Below are 24,959 nucleotides of genomic sequence, written 5' to 3'. Positions count from 1 at the left end.
CTAGCTAGTGGAGGAAGGATATTGGCAGTATGTCAGTACTAGCTAGTGGAGGAAGGATACTGGCAGTATATCAGTACTAGCTAGTGGAGGAAGGCTACTGGCAGTATGTCACTACTAGCTAGTGGAGGAAGGATATTGGCAGTATGTCAGTACTAGATGGTGGAGGAAGGATATTGGCAGTATGTCACTACTAGCTAGTGGAGGAAGGATATTGGCACTATGTCAGTACTAGCTAGTGGAGGAAGGATATTGGCACTATGTCAGTACTAGCTAGTGGAGGAAGGATATTGGCAGTATGTCAGTACTAGCTAGTGGAGGAAGGATATTGGCAGTATGTCAGTACTAGCTAGTGGAGGAAGGATATTGGCAGTATGTCAGTAATAGCTAGTGGAGGAAGGGTGTTTATTTGCATCTTTATCCCTCTGTCTCGTTCTGTCTCAGCCACTGTGTCTTAGAATGTCATTCCTCCATAAATTAAATTAAACCATGTTGCTGTCCTTCCATGTCTCCTGTCCCTGCCTATTGCCCTGGTTCCTACAACTACTGCCACAATGACATATTTCTATCAGCTTAGAGGCAGCAGAGAGAGAGGGAGAGAGAGAGAGAGAGAACCTCCTAATATTGTGAAGTAGCTATCAGGCCACAGAGAGACAGAGTGAGTTTACAGAATACAGATTTCCAATGAAAAAGTTGTACACACTCAAAATATGTTTCCAAAGATATGGTACACGGGGCTATGTAATGTCAGCTCCATTTATACTGAGGGCTTGTGAACTGTGAGGTTAACTCTTAAAGAGGCCTCACTGGTGAGGTAGACCCTGAGAGAACCTACCCAGAACAACACTTAAATGTGAGCCATGTTTGACGACTAAGGCCCCCTGTACACTTAGCGCTGGAGGGAATGTATGAATTCAATGTGACAACTCACTCACCGCATGCCATCACTGTTTTGTGTAGAGCACTAAGCACCTTAACAACATTCACTTGGCTTGGTCCAGCCAGTGAATGCTAGCTATGCACTAGCCTCCCAATACCACAGACAGACACCAAAATAGAATCACAATACATTTTTATGACAAAGTTAGATCAACATGATTGCCAGTTTGCCACAGTCAGTGAACTGGGTTATGCAGTACATTTTCCAGAGCATGTCATTGGTAATTAACCAGATATCGAACAAGTACAAATCAGGAAAATGGATGATACATAGAAACTGTTCGGAGCCATTTTGGGCCTGCATCAGAAATGGCACCCTGTAGTGCACTGTCTACTTTTGACTAGGGCCCCCATAGGACTCTGGTCAAAAGTAGTGCACTATATGGAATAGGGTGCCATTTGGGACCCTAATCCTAATGAAAGATTGTTTTCAGTACAATCTGACATGGAGCTGTGACCTGGCCCTGGAACAGTGGAGGAATGCTAACATCCAGCTCCATCTGTTCTCTAGGGCTGGGGATTGCCATGGACCTCAAGATATGATATATCACGATACTTAGGTGCTGATATGTTATGCATTGTGATTTTCACAATTGTTTTTCACGATACTGTGATTTTATTGCGATTCGATGTTCCAAACATATTGCTCTCCATATGTCTGCTGTAAAGGGACAAGAGAGAACCATGAGAAAACAAGTTTTGATCAGTCATGGAAATAAATATGCTGAAAACAAATTAGCTCCTTAGAAAAATACTGGAGATTTGGTACCGGTACAGCTAACTAGAACAAAAATAACATTGCAATATTGTCAAAACGATACAATAGGATATATCGTCAAAAATAATATCCCAATATGTAACTGTATCGATCCCCTACCCCCATCACTACTGTTCACTACAGCTCAGTATAGTACACACACACCAGGCAGGGAGCTTACCAGCTCACCACCATTACAGAACACTCAGAACACTCAGACACACGGACACACAAGTGCCTCGCGGTGAGAATATACACTCACCAGACAGTTTAAAGGGAATACACATTTATTACCGGGTCTATCTGCCTCCAGAACACCCTGAATTCTTCAGGACATGGATTATACAGGAATGTTTGGAAACGTTCAGAAACATTCCACAGGGAACGTTCCACAGGGATGTTGGTCCATGCTGCTGCTTACACCAAATCCTGACTCTGCCATCAGCATGACGCAACAGGACACGGGGCCTGCTTTACATAGCAAGCCACGGCCGTGTGACTCTGTCTGTAGGAGCGAACCATTTTCGTGAACGGTTTGGTGTACCTAATACACTGTCCGGTGAGTGTACATTACGCACAAGCACAGATGGACAAGTGTCTGGAGCATGGGCACGCACACACACAAGAATGCACACTCGCATCCACCCACATACACAGCAAAGCACAATCATATGCCTATTTAGAGCTGTGAACACACACATTCCCACCCCAATCTGTGTCCCTGATTGCCACAGCTGCTTCCTACCCATGTGCTGCTGCTGCTGCTCTGTGGGCAGACCTATCTGTTATGTGTCCCTCAGTGCAGAGGATGAGAGACGCTGAGTCTCAGGCTGCATCCCATAGGGCTCTGGTCAAATGTAGTGCACTACGTAGGGAATAGTTGCCCGCTTCTACTGTGACTTTACACTCACACTGTTGCTACATATTTAAAGCAACATGCAGGCCCATATTTAAATCAACAGTAAACATCTATAACAATCTATAACCGGCCATAAAGCTGTTAACCAGCACCAGTCACGTCTAACTGCAATTGAAATGTATATTTCATATCCTGTTCCTTTACCTGGAGCTGAACGACAACATAAGTGTTGTTTAGGTGTGATTATCTTCTCACATTGCTTTCACAATGTACAGTGCCTTGCGAAAGTATTCGGCCCCCTTGAACTTTGCGACCTTTTGCCACATTTCAGGCTTCAAACATAAATATATAAAACTGTATTTTTTTGTGAAGAATCAACAACAAGTGGGACACAATCATGAAGTGGAACGACATTTATTGGATATTTCAAACTTTTTTAACAAATCAAAAACTGAAAAATTGGGCATGCAAAATTATTCAGCCCCCTTAAGTTAATACTTTGTAGCGCCACCTTTTGCTGCGATTACAGCTGTAAGTCGCTTGGGGTATGTCTCTATCAGTTTTGCACATCGAGAGACTGAAATTTTTTCCCATTCCTCCTTGCAAAACAGCTCGAGCTCAGTGAGGTTGGATGGAGAGCATTTGTGAACAGCAGTTTTCAGTTCTTTCCACAGATTCTCGATTGGATTCAGATCTGGACTTTGACTTGGTCATTCTAACACCTGGATATGTTTATTTTTAACCATTCCATTGTAGATTTTGCTTTATGTTTTGGATCATTGTCTTGTTGGAAGACAAATCTCCGTCCCAGTCTCAGGTCTTTTGCAGACTCCATCAGGTTTTCTTCCAGAATGGTCCTGTATTTGGCTCCATCCATCTTCCCATCAATTTTAACCATCTTCCCTGTCCCTGCTGAAGAAAAGCAGGACCAAACCATGATGCTGCAACCACCATGTTTGACAGTGGGGATGGTGTGTTCAGCTGTGTTGCTTTTACGCCAAACATAACGTTTTGCATTGTTGCCAAAAAGTTAAATTTTGGTTTCATCTGACCAGAGCACCTTCTTCCACATGTTTGTTGTGACTCCCAGGTGGCTTGTGACAAACTTTAAACAACACTTTTTATGGATATCTTTAAGAAATGGCTTTCTTCTTGCCACTCTTCCATAAAGGCCAGATTTGTGCAATATACGACTGATTGTTGTCCTATGGACAGAGTCTCCCACCTCAGCTGTAGATCTCTGCAGTTCATCCAGAGTGATCATGGGCCTCTTGGCTGCATCTCTGATCAGTCTTCTCCTTGTATGAGCTGAAAGTTTAGAGGGACGGCCAGGTCTTGGTAGATTTGCAGTGGTCTGATACTCCTTCCATTTCAATATTATCGCTTGCACAGTGCTCCTTGGGATGTTTAAAGCTTGGGAAATATTGTTGTATCCAAATCCGGCTTTAAACTTCTTCACAACAGTATCTCGGACCTGCCTGGTGTGTTCCTTGTTCTTCATGATGCTCTCTGCGCTTTTAACGGACCTCTGAGACTATCACAGTGCAGGTGCATTTATACGGAGACTTGATTACACACAGGTGGATTGTATTTATCATCATTAGTCATTTAGGTCAACATTGGATCATTCAGAGATCCTCACTGAACTTCTGGAGAGAGTTTGCTGTACTGAAAGTAAAGGGGCTGAATAATTTTGCACGCCCAATTTTTCAGTTTTTGATTTGTTAAAAAAGTTTGAAATATCCAATAAATGTCGTTCCACTTCATGATTGTGTCCCACTTGTTGTTGATTCTTCACAAAAAATACAGTTTTATATCTTTATGTTTGAAGGCTGAAATGTGGCAAAAGGTCGCAAAGTTCAAGGGGGCCGAATACTTTCGCAAGGCACTGTATTTCCCACAACACATTCTGTCAGACATACACACATCCACAGCTACACACACTCACACACATGCAGATAACTCCCCCCCACACACACACACACTTACACACACACACCACACACACACACACACACACACACACACACACACACACACAGGAGAGTGTTATCAACAAACACGCCATCCCAACAGAGAGATGTATAGTGTAAAGACGTATTAGGCAGTCCAATAGTCCAGACAGTTTCGGCTATAGCTGTCTCCTTCATAGACTCTATCGCTTGTTATCATTATCTCTGCTCTGCCTTTCTTTTTTGACACCCTTTTATTATTCCAGACAGAGAAGGTCCTTGTCTCCCCAGCTCCCATGCTTTGGGGATTTCCTGTTTAAAGAAGGAAATTGCAATAAGGCAAAGATGGAAAAAAGTAATTAAATGGGAATTAGCTTGTGAGGGAGACTGTGCCTGCTAGGCTAGCAGCGTATAAAAAATGACTTGGCTGGCTGGGGGCGTGAATGAGGCAATGGGGTGAATATAGATGAGGAGGGGGAAGATACTATTCCCTCTGTGTGCATGTCTGAGAGGAGTTAGCTACAGGTTGTAGGTAGGACTAGAGAGAGTAGCTAGCTGTAGTAGACAGGGCTAGAGAGAGCAGATACCTACAGGCTGTAGGACTAGAGAGAGCAGCTACCTACAGGGTGTGACATGGTGAGGTTGGATCCAGGTGCAGAGAAGAGACCAGACGAGGAATCAGCAGTTAACGATAAACATAATACTTTAACGGTAACGGAAGGATCACAGTAACACAGGGGGGAAAAAACACTAAGTCGCGGAAACTCACTCAGGAGACAAACGCACGCGGCACATAATTCAAGCTTCAGCAAAGGACAACAGCAAACACACGTCTTTTAACAGGGAAATCAAAATGAGTAAATAGGACACACCCGAGTGTCGTTAATGTCTCTAGGACGGTCTCAGCTGCCCTCTGGTGACAGGTGGAACCTTCACATAGTTGGTTGAAGGTCCAAACGAATCCCGGATCCAGAATGTCCCAGGCAGGCACCCAAGTCCGCTCCTTGGTGCCGTAACCCTCCCAGTCCACCAGGTACTGCAGGGTGCCTCGGACCCGACGAGCCTCCAACAGATGCCGGAGAGTGTAGGCCGGGCGACCATCGACAAGTCGAGGGGTATGGAGGGGCAGGTGTGGGGGGAGAGAAGGGACCAGTCCTTACCAGCTTGAGACGGAGGACATGGAAGGATGGACAGACCCTCATACCTGGGAAGCTGGAGACGATAGGTTTGATGTGACTCAGGATCTTGAATGGTCCTATGTAGAGTGGTGCGAGCTTCCGTGAAAGTATTCAGACCCCTTAACTTTTTCCACATTCTAAAATGTATTAAATTGTTCATGCTGTGGGGATGTTTTTCAGCAGCAGGGACTGGGAGACTAGTCAGGATTGAGGGAAAGATGAACAGAGCAAAGTACAGAGAGATCATTGATGAAAATCACTCAGGACATCAGACTGAGGTGAAGGTTCACAGTTGAAGTCGGAAGTGTACATACACCTTAACCAAATACATTTAAACTCAGTTTTTCCACAATTCCTGACATTTAATCCTAGTAAAAAATGCCCTGTCTTAGGTCAGTTAGGATCACCACTTTATTTTAAGAATGTAAAATGTCAGAATAATAGTAGAGAGAATGATTTATTTCAGCTTTTATTTCTTTCATCACATTCCCAGTGGGTCAGAATTTGACATACACTCAATTAGTATTTGGTAGCATTGCCTTTAAATTGTTTAACTTGGGCCAAATGTTTCAGGTAGATATCCACAAGCTTCCAACAATAAGTTGTGTGAATTTTGGCCAATTCCTCCTGACAGAGCTGGTGTAACTGAGTCAGGTTTGTTGGCCTACTTACTCGACACTTTTTCAATTCTGCCCACAAATGTTCTATAGGACTGAGGTCAGAACTTTGTGATGGCCACTCCAATACCTTGACTTTGTTGTCCTTAAGCCATTTTGCCACAACTTTGGAAATTTTCTTGGGGTCATTGTCCATTTGGAAGTCCAATTTGTGACCAAGCTCAACTTCCTGACTGATGTCTTGAGATGTTGCTTCAATATATCCACATCATTTTCCTTCATCATGATATATTTTGTGAAGTGCACCAGTCCCTCCTGCAGCAAAGCACCCCCATAACATGATGCTGCCACCCCCATGCTTCACGTTTGGGATGGTGTTCTTCAGCTTAAAAGCCTCCCCCTTTTCCTCCAAACATAATGATGGTCATTATGGCCAAAGAGTTATATTATTGTTTCATCAGACCAGAGGACATTTCTCCAAAAAGTGCGATCTTTGTCCCCATGTGCAGTTACAAACCGATTTGCGCTTTTCACACCAAAGAACGTTCATCTCTAGGAGACAGAACGCGTCTCCTTCCTGAGCGGTATGACGGCTGCATGGTCCCATGGTGTTTATACTTGCTGTTGTTTGTACAGATGGGGGTACCTTCAAGCGTTTGGAAATTGCTCCCAGGGATGAACCAGACTTGTGGAGGTCTACAATTTTTTTATGAGCTCTTCGCTGATTTCTTTAGATTTTCCCATGATGTCAAGCAAAGAGGCACTCAGTTTGAAGGTAGTCCTTGAAATACATCCACAGGTACACCTCCAATTGAGTCAGATGATGTTAATTAGCCTGTCAGAAACTTCTAAAGTCATGACATCATTTTCTGGAATTTTCCAATCTGTTTAAAGGCACAGTCAACTTAGTGTATGTAAACTTCTGACCCAGTGTAATTGTGATACAGTGAATTATAAGTGAAATAATCTGACTGTAAACAATTGTTGGAAAAATGGTGCAGCACTCCAAATGATGCAGCACTCCACACTCTCCTTCTTGGTCAAATAGCCTGGAGGTGTGTTTTGGGTCATTGTCCTGTTGAAAAACAAATGACAGTCCCACTAAGTGCAAACCAGATGGGATGGCGTATCGCTGCAGAATGCTGTGGTAGCCATGCTGGTTAAGTGTGCCTTGAATTCTAAATATATCACAGACAGTGTAACCAGCAAAGCACCCAGACACCATCACACCTCCTCCTCCATGCTTCACGGTGGGAACCACACATGCGGAGATCATCCGTTCACCTACTCTGCGTCTCACAACGACACGGCGGTTGGAACCAAAAATCGCACATTTGTACTCCTCAGACCAAGGGACAGATTTCCACCGGTCTAATGTCCATTGCTTGTGTTTCTTGGCCCAAGCAAGTCTCTTCTCATTATTGGTGTCCTTTAGTGGTGTTTTCTTTGCAGAAATTCGACCATGGCCTGATTCACGCAGTCTCCTCTGAACAGTTGATGTTGAGATGTGTCTGAAATGTGTCTGTTACTTGAATTCTGTGAAGCATTTATTTTGGGCTGTAACCTGTGGTGCAATTAATTGCCAATTTCTGAGGCTGGTAACTCTAATGAACTTATTCTCTGCAGCAGAGGTAACTCTGGGTCTTCCTTTCCTGTGGTGGTCCTCATGAGAGCCAGTTGAAGAAACTTTCAAAGTTTTTGTCATTTTCCGGAATGACTGACCTTCGTGTCTTAAAGTAATGATGGACTGTTGTTTCTCTTTGCTTATTTGCTTATATGGACTGGTCTTTTACCAAATAGGGCTATCCTCTGTATACCAACCCTACCTAGTCACAACACAACTGATTGTCTCAAACACGTTAAGAAGGAAAGAAATTCCACAAATTAACTTTTAACAAGGCACACCTGTTAATTGAAATGCATTCTAGGTGATTACCTCATGAAGCTGGTTGAGAGAATGCCACGAGTGTGCAAAGCTGTCATCAAGGCAAAGGGTGGCTAATTTGAAGAATCTAAAATATATTTTGATTTTGATTTGTTTTACACTTTTGTGGTTATTACATGATTCCATATGTGTTATTTCATACTTTTAATCTCTTCACTATTATTCTACAATGTAGAAAATAGTAAAAATAAAGAAAAACCTTTGAATGAGTAGGTGTGTCCAAACTTTTGACTGGTACTGTATATATTTGATGGGATGTATAGACATTATGGACAGTATGTGAATAGAATATGTAGTATATGTAGAATATGTAGGATAGAATAGTACATGCACAATAATAGTTGAATAGGATGGACTTGACTAGAATACAGTATATATATGTTTTTATTTATTTACTTTTCTGCTCTTTTGCACACCAGTATCTCTACTTGCACATGTTCATCTGATAATTTATCACTCCAGTGTAAATCTGATAAATTGTAATTATTTGCCTACCTCCTCATGCCTTTTGCACACAATGTATATAGACTCTTTTTTTCCTACTGTGTTATTGACTTGTTTATTGTTTACTCCATGTGTAACTCTGTGCTGTTGTCTGTTCACACTGCTATGCTTTATCTTGGCCAGGTCGCAGTTGTAAATGAGAACTTGTTCTCAACTAGCCTACCTGGTTAAATAAAGGTGAAATAAATAAATAAATAAAAAATAAAAACATATGAAATGGGTAAAACAGTACGTAAACATTATTAAAGTGACCAGTGTTCCATTATAAAATAGTTCAGTGTTCCATTATTAAAGTGACCAGTGTTCCATGTCCATGTATATAGGGCAGTAGCCTCTAAGGTGCAGGGTTGAGTAACTGGGTGGTAGCCGGCTAGTGACAGCGACTAAGTTCAGGGCTGGGTACTGGATGGAGGCCAGCTAGTGATGGCTATTTAACAGTCTGATGGCCTTGAGATGGAAGCTGTTTTTCAGTCTCTCGGTCCCAGATTTGATGCACCTGTACTAACCTTGCCTTCTGGGTGATAGCAGGATGAACAGGCAGTGGCTCAGGTGGCAGGGTTGATCCCTTAATGATCTTCTTGGCCTTCCTGTGACACTGGGTGCTGTAGATGTCCTGGAGGGCATGCAGTGTGCCCCCGGTGATGCGTTGGGCAGACTGCACTACCCTCTGGAGAGCCCTGCATTTGGGGATGGTGCAGTTGTCGTACCAGGTGGTGATACAGCCCAACAGAATGCATCTGTAAAAGTCTGTGAAGGTCTTAGGGGCCAAGCTGAATTTCTTCAACCTCCTGTTGCACCTTCTTCACACACGGTCTGTGTGGGTGGATCCTTTCAGATTGTCAGTGATGTATACGTCGAGGAACTTGAAGCTTTTCACCTTTTCCACTGCGGCCCGTCGATGTGGATTGGGGGTGATCCCTCTGCTGTCTCCTGAAGTCCACGATCAGTTCCTTCATTTTGTTGACAATGAGGGAGAGGTTATTTTCCTGGCACCACTTCGCCAGGGCCCTCGTCTCTTCACTGTAGGCTGTCTCGCCGTTGTTGGTAATCAGGCCTACCACTGTTGTGTCATCTACAAACTTGATGATTGAGTTGGAGGCGTGCGTGGCCACGCAGTCATGGGTGAACAGTGAGTATAGGAGGGGGCTGAGCATACACCCTTGTGGAACCCCCATGTTGAGGATCAGCGTACTGGAGGTGTTGTTGCCTATCTTCACAGCCTAGTAGCCCATCAGGAAGTCCAAGACCCACTTGCACAGGGCGTGGTTCAGACCCAGGGTCCTGAGCTTAATGGTGAACTGGGAGGGTACTATGGTGTTGAATGCTGAGTTCTATTCAATGTATTCTTCTTGTCCAGATGGGATAGGTCTGTGTGCAGTGTGATGGCGATTGCATCATCCGTGGATCTATTGCGGCGGTATGCAAATTGCAGTGGGTCTAGGGTGTCGGGTAAGGTGGAGGTGATACGATCCTTAACTAGCCTCTCCAAGCACTTCATGATGACAGAAGTGAGTGCTATGGGGCGACAGTCAATTAGTTAAGTTACCTTCGCTTTTACTGGGTACAGGAATAATGTTTGACATCTTGAAGCAAGTGGGGACAGCAGACTGGGATAAGGAGAGATTGAATATGTCCGTAAACACTACAGCCAGCTGGTCTGCGCATGCTCTGAGGATGTGGCTAGGGATGCTGTCTGGGCCGGCAGCCTTGTGAGGGTTAACATGCTTAAATGTCTTACTCACGTCGGCCACGGAGAACGAGAGCTCACAGTCCTCAGGAGCGGCCTACGTCTTATCCTCAAAGCGAGCGAAGAAGGTGTTTTGCCTGTCCGGGAGCAAGACGTCGGTGACCGCGACATGGCTGGTTTCCCTTTGCAAGCTGTGATTGTCTGGAGTCCCTACCATGCAAACACACATAGTTCTACCCAACACACAATTAGCCTAAAAAACGATTCAATTAGCGTCAATTATAAGTCGTGAGGGACCAGCCATCAAATTCACTAAGGGGGCTGAGTGTGTAACACAATATCACAGGGATAATTACATGGAGTGGTTACAGCCATTACTGTACAGCCATTGATGGCTATGACAGCACCTGTTGCTTTCCTATCAAAGTCACGTCTGCAACTCAAATGGCACCCTATTCCCTATAGAGTGCACTACCTTTGAGCAGAGCCCTATATGGGCCCTGGTTAAAGGTACTGCACTTTATAGGTAATAGGGTGCCATTTTGGGACGCAGCCCACCGTCCAGTACATGAACAAAGGCATGTTGTTTGTCAAATCATGGAGGATGAAAATTGGATGCTGGTACAATAGATTACCTGCAGTACTACAATACTGCAGAATGTACAGTAACCTTTCAAACAGCTTTTGTAATGGAATAGCCGAGATGGGTTCCATTCTAGAATGACCTAACCATGAGGCCACTCTGGTGCTGTACAGATCACTACAGTACAGTGCCATAAGTAGAACCAGTGACATTTCACACCCACTTTTTTATAACAGTGTTTGTCTGAACATCTTTAAATTAAGGTCTTTCATCTCTACATTTGGGCATTCCACCACCATCGCTCAGACCCCAGAAACCCAGCAATTAAAACTATCTACTTCAATCTGTAGGACCTCATGCATGATCCTTACCTGATAAGCTACTGTATCACACTGCTGTAGATATGGACAGATTTGGATATGGAAAATAAAAAAAAGGAAAGATATGTTTTCCTGCCTGGTGTTGCATTTGATGATGTTTTAGCCAGCCAAGAAATGTTCTCTAAGTACAATACAGTCAGAGATCAATCAGTAAACCTTGAGCTGGAAATTAATGGTTTCTCAGTGAAGCCTTAGAGAAGAGAAAACCAAGAGATTGCAATGTCTGTAAATGTGGACTATCTGACTTTGATCCTTCGTCAGACTTCAAAGCTCGCTCACTAATGTCAGGTCTAAGTGCTGACAAGATTCATATCCTTTGATTTATCATGTTTCGTTAATGTGATGTAAATAGTATTGGTGATGGTTCTACAGTGTATGTCTCGAAAAAACTCTCAGAAAGCATAAGAATGCCTCTATTTTTCTGGAAAAAACAATCCCTAAAGAGTTCACGTTGATAACCCTCATCCCTCCTCATGGTTTGGAGATGTTTGATGTGTATATTTTGGCAAGAGAAGTGGGCACAGGGACTGTGGCCCAGACAGAAAGGAGGTGATTTCTATAGGGTGGCATGGGAGAAAGAGAGGGAGCAGGCATGATGCATGGCCCAGTGATTGCTTCTTCACCACTCTGTCAGGCCTGCTTAAGACCCCTTGTTCTTAATTCCGCATTGTCTTGTCCAATAGAGAAGTTCAGCTGGTTTTACATTGGCTGTTGGGGTAAACACTCAAGCTGTGTCTCAAAAACCACCCTATTTCCTTTGTAATGCATAGGGAATAGGGTGCCATATCGGATGCGGCCTCAGACTAGAGACAGGGCTGAGTAACTGTGTGGCTCAGTGAGTTATCTGATGTGAGCTGCTGTTGTTGTTGCACAGTCTCTAATCTGTGCAACTCTTTAATATAAAAAAAACACTGTCCTCCCTGAACTAACAAAGCATTGTGCTGTATTTCTGCCATTGATGTGTCTCACGATCAAGGCTGTGGGATTTCTGAAGTATAACACGGCTCTTGGTTCAGTCAAAATGTTGTCAAAATGTCTACCTGTGCACTGAGACAAAATAAAACATGAATCTACATTAAATACAGTCATTTGCATGAGTCTGCAGTACAGTGAAGTAGCTAATTAGTCACATCACTTGTCTGTATCAGATCAAGTTTTCATTTCTTTATTTACATTTGAAAAACACATTCAATGACATTTAACACTAACCAATATTTCATTAATGTGATTTAAGATGAAATACAGTTGATGTCAAACATAGTCAGTCTGAATAAAGGGAAGTAGAGTGATGGAGAGAGGGGATTTTCAGAGGAGCTATTACAGTAGCTGCTTCCACTAGGCATGCATGTATCTGCCTCTGGAAAAAGCCCTTTCAATCTTCAAAGACCAAAAAATAACCAAGAGAGAGGGAGTTACTTAAGACCAGATAAATCGCTGGGGTTTGCAAATCAGAGCACTGAGATTAAAATGAAAAATAAGTAAATCAGAAAAGAAAAATAAACCAGAAGAACAAAGTAAATAGAGAAATCGATATGGTCGTGCCGTACATACCTACACGTACGCTACGGTCACAAGATGCATAATTTCTAAGCAAACAGCTGGAGGCAGGGCTTTCTCCTATAGAGCTACATTTTTATGGAATGGTCTGCCTACCCATGTGAGAGACGCAGACTCGGTCTCAACCTTTAATTCCTTACTGAAGACTGATCACTTGAGTAGGTCCTATGATTGAGTATAGTCTGGCCCAGGGGTGCGAAGGTGAATGGCAAGGCACTGGGTGGACGAACCTCCCTTGCTGTCTCTGCCTGGCCGACTCCCCTCTCTCCACTGGGATTCTCTGTCTCTAACCCTATTACAGGGGCTGAGTCACTGGCTTTCTAGTGCTCTACTATGCCATCCCTAGGAGGGGTGTGTCATTTAGTGGGTTGAGTCACTGATGTCATCTTCCTGTCCGGTTTTGCACCCCCTCGAGCTCGTGTGGAGGAGATCTTTGTGGGCTATATTCAGTAAGTTGGTGGTCTGTTGACTCTCTAGTGGTTTGGAGGCTGTGCTTTGGCAAAATGGGTGTGGTTATATCCTGCCTGGTTTCCCCCCTCCCCCATCTCAGCCTCCATTATCTATGCAGCGAAAGTCTATGTGCCAGGGGGCTAGGGTCCGTCTGTTATATCTGGTGTACTGTGTGAATTTAAGTATGCTCCCTCTAATTCTCTCTCTCCCTCCCCTCCCAGAGGACCTGAGTCCTAGGACCATGCCTCAGGACTACTACTGATGATTCCTGGCTGTCCCCAGTCCACCTGGTCTTGCTGCTTTTCCAGTTTCAACTGTTCTGCATGTGTCTAGGGAAGCCTGACCTGTTCACCGGACGTGCTGTTTTCGACGGTCTCTCTCTCTCTCTCTACCACACCTGCTGTCTCAACCTCTGAATGCTCAACTATGAAAAGTCAACTGACATTTACTCCTGAGGTACTGACCTGTTGCAATACATTTTATTTATTTATTGAGTGATTGTTATGACCGATAATGAGGAAAAATCACATTTTCACTATAGTGACTCATTGCCTTCCTGTAGACTTATTCCGACAAGAACAAAGAGTTTACAAATCAATACATGCAGCAGGGCATCATCAAACTGACGAAACATATAAACACATAAATGGATGTTTGAAGTTGTTTGAATTTTGATGGATCAAAGGTCTCATTTGTGATTTGTTGTGTGAAATTCTTTGTTTAACTGCACTAAACATTGTGAATAGATGCGTCAGCTTGTGTGTTTTTGTTTGTGAGCAAGCAGCTCCACAGTACTGCAGTAGGAGGTGGAGAGAACTGAACAGATGTTCAGAGGACATTAGAGCCCTCTCATGCCCCCAGGGTACACTGTGTGTAACGTACCTTGTGATTGGTCCATGAGTCCTAGTGTATCCTGTGTGTAACATACCCTGTGATTGGTCTATGTGTCCCAGGGTACCCTGTGTGTAACGTACCTTGTGACAGTGTACCTTGTGTGTAACATCAATTGTGATTGGTCCATGAGTCCCAGTGTATCCTGTGTGTAACGTACCTTGTGATTGGTCCATGTGTCTCAGGGTACCCTGTGTGTAACGTACCTTGTGATTGGCCCAAGTGTCCCAGTGTACCCTGTCTGTAACATATCTTGTGATTGGTCGATGTGTCCCAGGGTACCCTGTATGTAACATGCCTTGTGATTGGTCCATGTGTCCCAGGGTCTCGATCTGCTCCACCAGGTCGTTGGAGTTCCACTGGCTCATCCCCAGGAGGATGGCACTCTTCCCCTCCAGCACATCTGCTAGGACAAACAGACACACAGGGAGGAGGGTTACAATCTGTCTGTTGGGGGACACAGACACACAGGGAGGAGGGTTACAATCTGTATGTTGGGGGACAGACACACAGGGAGGAGGGTTACAATCTGTATGTTGGGGGACAGATACACAGGGAGGAGGGTTACAATCTGTATGTTGGGGGACACAGACACACAGGGAGGAGGGTTACAATCTGTATGTTGGGGGACACAGACACACAGGGAGGAGGGTTACAATCTGTATGTTGGGGGACAGACACATAGGGAGGAGGGTTACAATCTGTCTGTTGGGGGACACAGACACACAGGGAGGAGGGTTACAATCTGTATGTTGGGGGACACAGACACACAGGGAGGAGGGTTACAATCTGTCTGTTGGGGGACACAGACACATAGGGAGGAGGGTTACAATCTGTCTGTTGGGGGACACAGACACATAGGGAGGAGGGTTACAATCTGTCTGTTGGGGGACACAGACACACAGGGAAGAGGATTTACATTTACATGACATTTTAGTCATTTAGCAGGCGTTCGTATCCAGAGCGACTCACAGAAGCAATTAGTGTTAAGTGCCTTACTCAAGGGCACATCGACAGACTTTTCACCTAGTCGGCTCGGGGATTCAAACCAGGTTATTGGCGCAACGCAGCTACCTGCCGCCCACCATTACATTATTATAGAACCCAATCACATACTGTAGTTGATGCTGAGAACTGACCAGATTATCTGGTTGGTTAACACAGAGGAGAGGGGAAATCCAGACAGATGCAGGAACAGACACAGGGACACTGGGCACACACACACACACAGGGACAGAGGTTAGAATCTCAGAACATAGACACACAAAGATCGGGTTAAAGTGGCTGGATGCCACAAAAAAAATCTATATTTGGTTCTGTCAATACAGTCATTTCCATACAGTTTATTTCTGTCCTTTGCTACATTTCCCCTAGTTTAGCCAAAACCAGACACAGCAGCTGTGGAAAGAGACTACATCAGTGACACATGGCATGTAACTACCAATCAGAGGATACTCAGACTCCCATTGGACCATCATCAGAGCAAAGTTGAAGTGACAGCGTGATGTGCAAATGATGAGCATGAGACATGGTCAGAGGGGTTGTCTGCTGTGATGGTTGTTCTGGGCTGCTGCAGTCACAGTACCATGGTCAGAGGGGTTGTCTGCTGTGATGGTTGTTCTGGGCTGCTGCAGTCACAGTACCATGGTCAGAGTGGTTGTCTGCTGGGATGGTTGTTCTGGGCTGCTGCAGTCACAGTACCATGGTCAGAGTGGTTGTCTGCTGTGATGGTTGTTCTGGGCTGCTGCAGTCACAGTACCATGGTCAGAGTGGTTGTCTGCTGTGATGGTTGTTCTGGGCTGCTGCAGTCACAGTACCATGGTCAGAGGGGTTGTCTGCTGTGATGGTTGTTCTGGGCTGCTGCAGTCACAGTACCATGGTCAGAGTGGTTGTCTGCTGTGATGGTTGTTCTGGGCTGCTGCAGTCACAGTACCATGGTCAGAGTGGTTGTCTGCTGGGATGGTTGTTCTGGGCTGCTGCAGTCACAGTACCATGGTCAGAGGGGTTGTCTGCTGTGATGGTTGTTCTGGGCTGCTGCAGTCACAGTACCATGGTCAGAGGGGTTGTCTGCTGGGATGGTTGTTCTGGGCTGCTGCAGTCACAGTACCATGGTCAAAGTGGTTGTCTGCTGTGATGGTTGTTCTGGGCTGCTGCAGTCACAGTACCATGGTCAGAGTGGTTGTCTGCTGGGATGGTTGTTCTGGGCTGCTGCAGTCACAGTACCATGGTCAGAGGGGTTGTCTGCTGGGATGGTTGTTCTGGGCTGCTGCAGTCACAGTACCATGGTCAGAGTGGTTGTCTGCTGTGATGGTTGTTCTGGGCTGCTGCAGTCACAGTACCATGGTCAGAGTGGTTGTCTGCTGTGATGGTTGTTCTGGGCTGCTGCAGTCACAGTACCATGGTCAGAGTGGTTGTCTGCTGGGATGGTTGTTCTGGGCTGCTGCAGTCACAGTACCATGGTCAGAGTGGTTGTCTGCTGGGATGGTTGTTCTGGGCTGCTGCAGTCACAGTACCATGGTCAGAGTGGTTGTCTGCTGGGATGGTTGTTCTGGGCTGCTGCAGTCACAGTACCATGGTCAGAGGGGTTGTCTGCTGGGATGGTTGTTCTGGGCTGCTGCAGTCACAGTACCATGGTCAGAGGGGTTGTCTTCTGGGATGGTGCAGTCACAATACCATGGTCAGAGGGGTTGTCTGCTGTGATGGTTGTTCTGGGCTGCTGCAGTCACAGTACCATGGTCAGATGGTAGTTGTTGATGGACCGGCTCGTAAAGACAGTGACACACAATGTCCAATACACTGCTCTCTCTCTCTCTCTCTCTCTCTCTTTCTCTCTTTCTCTCTTTCTCTCTTTCTCTCACACCCACACATGCCTGGCATCTCAGTGGCTTTGACACTGTTCTGCCAGGCCTGTCCACTCTGATCACACTGACAGGCCTACTGGTCACTGTCTGTCTCTATAGCCCTTTATCTTCCTTCTCTTCCTCTTTCTCTGTCTGTCTCTGTTGATGCTAACACACACAACACATGCAAAAATTCACAAAATGTGTTGAGGCAGGGAAGCGTGCAGGTTTTAACCAAGCACTGAGAATGCACTGACTCATCTCCCAGAGAGCAGCACTGATGAGGGCAACTTACAGACACAATGGAAGAACACAACGCCTGTGAGGTGTGAAACATGCTTAAAGTAGAGAGAGGAACACAACAGAAAGCCTGGCACTCCGAGCAGAGGAAGGAAGATTTTAGCTATGCAAACAGATCAAATATACAAGCAGCCAGAACCAACTAACACAGACTAAATAAAAACCTCCACCGCCCAGTGCCAAGAGGATCAGAAGGAAAGCCAAAATAAAGCAGCATCTCATTCAGATTCAGAGAGGGAAGGAATGAATGAAGGATGCGATTGCCCTGTAACTGACAGCCCTAGATGAGAAAGAAGAGAGTAGGAGGGATGCAGGATCGTCCAACAACCTGACAGTGCGGAGAGCGAGGGAGAGAAGGAAGGCACTGATTGTATAGAGCAGGAGGTATACAGCTAGAACGGATGTCAACTCTGGATAACAATAATCACTACGTCAACAACATCATCATGGTTCTAAGCAGGACAGCACAACAATGTCCACTGTAGCCTAGCTACAGCATATGATAATGGTCATTGCATAACTTTGATTTGCAAGTATAATTGAATACGGGTGTAAAAGTAGAGCTAGAGTCGATCAGGACATGACATTATACAGGCTGTGGAAGATGGATAGCATATAGGAGGAACGAAAGTAGCCCACTGGCATGAATAGAGGAGCAGATGTTTGGGGAGCAAGAGATGATAAATAGGTAGAAGGGAAAGGAAGAGACAGACATTAATTTAAGTCGCTAACCAACTAAAAAGACCTAGAACAGTGACTCACACAGGCTCAATTCAACAAACAAACCGTAGCTACTCTCCTTTACATCCACAACACAACTAATTCCTCAATGTCAAGTGAGTATTTGCAGCACAAAAAAAGTGCGGAGAACACAGCACACTGTTTACAAGACAAAGACTGTAAGACATTGCAAAAGTATTCATCTGTTTAAAACATTGCAAAAACCGTCTTAGCCTACACCTGCTGTGACCAAGCCTGGCGCAACAAACAAAAATATAAACCCAACATGCAACAACTTCAACGATATTACTGAGTTACAGTTCATATAAGGAAATCAGTCAATATTTTTTTTATTAGGCCCTAATCTATGACTTTCACATGAATGTGGGCAGGGGCGCAGCCATGGGTGGGCTTGGCAGGACATAGGCCCCCCGACTGGGGAGCAAGGCCCAGCCAATCAGAATGAGTTTTTCCCTACAAAAGGGCTTTATTACAGACAGAAATACTCTTCAGTTTCATGAGCTGTCCGGTTGACTGGTCTCAGACAATCCCGCAGGTGAAGGAGCCGGGTTTGTTGAGGTCCTAGGCAGGTTGGACGTACTGAAAAATTCTCGACAACAACCTTGGAAGCGACATACGGTAGAGAAATTGACTTTACATTCTCTGGCAACATCTTTGGTGGACATTCCTGCAGTCAGCATGCCAAATGCACGCTCCCTATAAACCTGAGTCATCTGTGGTAATGTGTTGTGTGACAGAACTGCGCATTTTAGAATGGTCTTTTATTGTCCCCAGCACAAGGTGCACCTGTGTAATGATCAAGCTGTTTAATCAGCATCTTGATATGCCACACCTGTCAGGTGGATGGATTATCTTGGCAAAGGAGAAATGCTCACTAACAGGGATGTAAACAAATTTGTTCACAAAATTTGAGAGAAATAAGCTTTTTGGACAATTTGTGGGATCTTTTATTTCAGCTCATGAAACATGTTGCATTTATATTTCTGATTAGTATACATGAGGAATGGATCCTGCTAAAAAACACATCTTTCTACAGATGGCACCGTGTCCACTCAGGGCACATCTATGTGACATCCACAATTCACATTTTTTATCCCACTTTCAAAGCATGCTTGTCTAGCAGGAGAGAGATAGGAGACGTGAAAGATTGGAATTGAAGAGACAGTCAGCCAAATCACTATGTAGGCTGAAAAACCTCTTTCCCTGTTGTTGGCTCTAAATACATGAGACCAAATTGCTGCCCTCACTAATAGCAGGTTACACTGCACAACCAGGTAAATGTGTAAACAACATCTGAGGTAGGTAAGGAGTTTTAAATAGAATGTTCCAATCAGGGAGTGTGAGCCTCAGTGCAGCACTGGGCTGGCTTGCTTACGCTTGTTTTCCATTTTCAGCAGTGTATGACTCCAGTAAGTCACTACCAGCATGGGTCAAGTGACAACAAACAATTACATGGAAAACCAGTGGCATGGTGTCTGTTGGCTGTATTTAAATGTCAAGTAAATGCAGCAAGATACATTCTGAAAGCCCAAGCCTCCCATCACTAGTGCTGTTACAATACATTCCGACAAAATGCAGCCACATTCATTTCAAAGTACAAGAAGTGTTTGAGTACAGTGCCATGGTAATACATTAGTAATGGGTCTACAATGAGTGGCTGCAGTGGTAACCTACGATAATGGGAAAAGCAATCTGTCTCCAGCAGCCGTTTATTACCAATTTAAATCAGGGGAGCGGCTTAAACCCAACAGTAAATATGATCTGTATTAGGCCCAGTCTGACAAATTCAACTCATTATTCAAATGCATGTAATCAGATAACAAATCAGGATTAACGCAGAATACATTTGTCAACACCACACGTCAATAAGCATGGTGACAGTTGAGCTGGCATAGGCTTTCCTGCATGGTCCGCCTGGAATGGAGAGCACTCACTCAGAACGATGGGAGATTTTCCTCACTCTGGTGGATACAGCTGATGGCTTGTGAAATATACAGAGTCATTGGTAAAAGGAGGGGGTGGGGGGGGGGGTTGTATGAAGATGGAAGCTGTCTGGTGTGCAAAGGGTGGAAAAGGTGCATCTCTCTATCTATCAAAGCGAAGTCTATTACTCCATCCATCTCCATAATGCTGAGAGCCAAGCACAGAGCCTCTAAGCCTTTGTTGATTCCTTAAGATACATTAAAGGGATGAGCTGAGACCTAGTGAGCATGAACAGCATGCCAAGTCACAACAGTGGCAGACACAGCCAGGCAAAGGCAAAGCATTACCTGGGAGAGTCCACATCTTATTGAAGGCATACCAAATGAAGGACAAGTTGATTGACACGGCCTTGATTGTGTAACCTTTATTTAACTAGGGCTTGACATACTCTAACACATTGTTTCTATTCATATTCATGCTAGGTCCTATCAAACCGCATGATCATATAAAAAGGAAATGGAATGAGAATTAGTCAACGCTGTGCTACAGTGAGAATACTCAGTTAATTGAATCCAGGCAAAACGACAGATAAGTTAATAAACCTAGACTAAAACTGATTCATACACCATGAATAATATAAATATATGAACTTGCATTTGTTTGCTGTCATCAGGGGCACTATATATACTCAGATCTACTCAGATAGTGATACATCTTGCACTGCAGATATCGAGCCAACTAGAAAATATAGTGCTCTTGAAAAATTATTACTAAATCTACCCCTTCCAATCTCATTCCAATCTTCTCTCAGTTGAGCAGCCTCGTCTGAGGACACTGTGGCAGAGACGTTGTCTTCCGTCAGAAAGCATGAAGTGTCCATCTGAGGGACAAGCGCCATGCAGGAGAGACGCCACCTGACTAGAAAACAATGGTGGCAGAGATGGACACACCAAATCTTCAAGACAAACATATTATGTTATTGAGGTCTTGATCAGCTCTGTCTGTCTGGGAAGGTGAGTAAACACTGTGATTCAGTCAACACCGTCAACACCGTCAACAGACAGCATTCAGTCAGTCACAGCCGTCACAGAGCTGTGATACCGTCACACTGTCACACAGACAGACACAATGTGTCGCCTTCTGACCCAGTAGTCACTGCCGTGGGTTGGTCAAAGACAACACAAACCACTGAGAATATACAACGCACTCCAGTGAGCTCCAGCTCTCACTAGAATGGAAGCTGTCATATTGATATTTCCATTTCCTTTCTCCAATACTACCAGTGACCCTCTAATAGCTGTCATTTGTGAGGCCATGACAATACTAATGAGAACAGCCTCAGCAACAGGGCATTTGTCATTTGACCAACCCACGGCAGTGACTCCTGGAGTATATTTGTTTGTCTTGATGATTTTGTGTGTCCATCTCTGCCACCATTGTTTTCTAATCAGGTGCATGAAGCTCGTCCCTCAGATGGAGACGTCATGCTTTCTGACGGAAGACAACGTCTTAAATCACTTAGGAAGCAATCCCACCTGCACTCTAACACTGACTGCCCATAAGGCTCTGGTCAAAAGTGGTGTACTACTCAGGGAATAGGGGGCCATTTGAGATGCTCTGTAGCCATACTTTAGACCAGGGGTATTCAACTCTTACCCTATGAGGTTCGGAGCCTGCTGGTTTTCTGTTCTACCTGATAATTAATTGCACACATCTGGTGTCGCAGGTCTAAATCAGTCCCTGATTAGAGGAGAACAATGAAAAATGCAGTGGAACTGGCTTTGAGGTCCAGAGTTGGGGGCTTTAAACCATTGTAATCAGACACAATTGGACCTCCTCATTCAGTCTGAAACCTCTAGATCTGAGGTAGCTTTTCTATCCAACAGAGTATGATTATTTCACTTTTCTAGAGGCTATCATAAATATTCTTAGAGGACCTTGGTGGAGCCAGCTTGCGTAAATTTACCACTAGGGAGAATGGAAATAATGATATGAAATCCAGATGAACACAGATGAACACAGTCTCTAAGGTGCAGCCAAACACCTCCAGAAGTGAATAGTGAATGGGTCATCTCTTTAGTACATCAGTATATTCAGTGGGTAAAGTACTTAAGTAAAAAATACTTTAAATGTTTTTATTTTAATTTTACCCCCTTTTCTCCCCAATTTCATGGTATCCAATTGTTTTAGTAGCCACTATCTTGTCTCATCGCTCCCGTACGGGCTCGGGAGAGACGAAGGTCCAAAGCCATGCGTCCTCCGATTCACAACCCAACCAAGCCGCACGGCTTCTTAACACAACCCAACCAAGCCGCACTGCTTCTTAACACAGCGCGCATCCAACCCGGAAGCCAGCCGCACCAATGTGTCGGAGGAAACACTGTGCCCCTGGTGACCTGGTTAGCGCGCACTGCACCCGGCTCGCCACAGGAGGCGCTAGTGCGCGATGAGGCAAGGATATCCCTACCGGCCAAACCCTCCCTAACCCGGACGATGCTAGGCCAATTGTGCGTCACCCCATGGACCTCCCGGTTGCGGCTGGCTGCGACAGAGCCTGGGCTCGAACCCAGAGTCTCTGGTGGCACAGCTAGCTCTGCGCCACCCGGGAGGACAGTAAAAATACTTTTAAGAGCTACTTAAAAGTAGTTTTTGGGGATATCTGTACTTTACTTTACTATTTATATTTTCACAACTTTTACTTTACTACATTCCTAAAGAAAATTATGTACTTTTACTCCATAGATTTTCCCTGACACCCAAAAGTACTCGTTACATTTTGAAATGCTTAGCAGGAAAGAAAATTGTCAAATTTGCACACTTATCAAGAGAACATCCCTGGTCATCCCTACTGCCACTGATTTGGCAGACTCACTAAACACAAATCCTTTGTTTGTAAATTATATCTAAGTATTGGAGTGTGCCCCTGGCTATCCGTAAATTAAAAAAACAAGAACATTTTGCCGTCTGGTTTGCTTAATATAAGTAATCTTTTATTATTCGTACTTATACTTTTGATACTTCAGTACAGTTAAAACCAAATACTTTTAGACTTTTACTCAAGTAGTATTTTACTGGGTGATTTTCACTTTTACTGAAGTCATTCTCTATTAAGGTAACTTTACTTTTACTCAAGTCTGACAATTGGGTACTTTTCCACCACTGGATATTTGTGACAGTTTAATACGTTCTTGTGGTTTTACTGGTCTGGAGCTTTATGGTGTGGGTGACGGCATTAGTCATCCTGAAATCATCCTAACTCCCAGGAGCTCATCGTGATGGCTTTAGTGGTATAATACAGTACACCCCCACTCTCTCTCTATCTCTTACTCACTCACTCCCTCTTCATTTCTCTCTCAAACGTTATCATCTGCATCTCTCTCTCTCTGTGTCTCTCTCTCTGTCTTAGTCTTTCCCTCCGTCTTCATTTCTCTCTCAAACATTACCTTCCCCATCTCTCTCTCTCTCTCTGTCTCTCTTACTCCCTTCCCCTCTCCCTCTTAATTCATCTCTCTCTCTCTCTCTCTCTGTCTCTCTTACTCCCTTCCCCTCTCCCTCTTAATTCATCTCTCTCTCTCTCTCTGTCTCTCTTACTCCCTTCCCCTCTCCCTCTTAATTCATCTCTCTCTCGCTCTCTCTCTCCCTCTCCCTAAAAGTATTATTATTTCAGGAGAAAACAAGTTGTCCTGACATTACTTAATTACATGCTCCTACGAATATAACTTTTAGAGCCATCCATCCCTCCTGTTAAGAGCAAGCCCATCTCTTCAAATCTCAGGACATTTTACCACCATTTTATTAGCTTGCTGTGGTTTATTTTTTACAGATCTTATTCCCAAGAGGGCATTATTATCAATCACCCAAAAACAACTTCATCCTCTCTCCCTCTTGATATTTTCATGAATATACTACACTGATAATGCTGTTATGAACACAACAATTTTTGTGCGTAAGGGGTTATATTTTTTTCATTGATTGAGGTAGGGAAGCTTTAATATAAGCTTGAAAGGTTTCTCCAAGGTTTTTCCCATCACACTTTAATGCTTTAAAAACAACAGGCGGGCGGCCACAAAGCTATTCCAATATTATGCATCAATCAAAGACTACGGGATGAGGCGCGATTGGTGAGCCGCAATGCTGCAAAGCACAGACCAATCAAAAGACTACAGTATAATGACATCCAGAGATGAAAAGCCTCAGAGAACAACTGGCTGGCACTTTCCCCAATTCAGCTGACGGCGGGCGCTAACATCTGGACTTTTAATTTAAATCCCCTGTTGTGTGGTGGGCCAGAAACGCCTCATTATATATGAATGAGAACTCATGAAAGATTGATGTGGAAACATGCAGGTAGTTGAGAGTTACCAGTTCATTCTCCAACTGCAATAACTTCAAACTCCATTCTGTTTGCAGAGGGAAAGGGACACAACACAATGCGGTACAAGACATTTGAATAATGCAGTGTAAGCTTGTCTGTTTTGTTGTGGAGCTTTGTTCAAACCCCATTATTATGCTTCCCATGGAGACAACCCCCCCCCCCCCCATAATAATAAGAGAAAAAATAGCTGCAAAATAGATATTGGTCCATTTTACCTGCTGCCATTTTGCAAATAGAGCCTTTGCATTCCCTCTTCCCATTGTTTACTCTCAATGTTATGCAGTAATTAAACATCCCTCTAAGCATGGGTATTTCATGCTGTAGTGAGAAAAAGTGAGCGGAGCGATATGGGGGTGCCAGGGTAAATCTGTTCCACTTTATAGGCCACATGGGATCCTTACCCTAGTGACTCTGCCAGTCAGATGGAATATATTTCTCAGACAGTTCTGCTCTGTGGCACCGCACAGTGATAAGGGATGCACAG

The 24,959-nt window shown here is 44.3% G+C and overlaps 1 protein-coding gene across 2 annotated transcripts in view; it reads right to left on the bottom strand.

Annotated features, from left to right (window-relative positions):
• pitpnm3 (PITPNM family member 3) overlaps positions 1-24,959 on the bottom strand; it is a 128,362-nt gene that overhangs the window by 75,061 nt on the left and 28,342 nt on the right. For both annotated transcript variants that reach the window (XM_090218613.1, XM_090218614.1), the window contains exon 3: positions 14,591-14,702. In XM_090218613.1, coding sequence (XP_090074739.1) covers positions 14,591-14,702 — 112 coding nt within the window. The remainder of the gene's footprint in view (positions 1-14,590; positions 14,703-24,959) is intronic.

Source organism: Oncorhynchus mykiss, chromosome 24 (assembly GCF_057628025.1).
Source record: "Oncorhynchus mykiss isolate SJ-2025 chromosome 24, ASM5762802v1, whole genome shotgun sequence".
In the NCBI taxonomy this organism is placed as follows: domain Eukaryota; kingdom Metazoa; phylum Chordata; class Actinopteri; order Salmoniformes; family Salmonidae; genus Oncorhynchus; species Oncorhynchus mykiss.
Note: the sequence above shows the minus strand (reverse complement) of the source record. Positions and strands in the feature narration are given on the sequence as shown.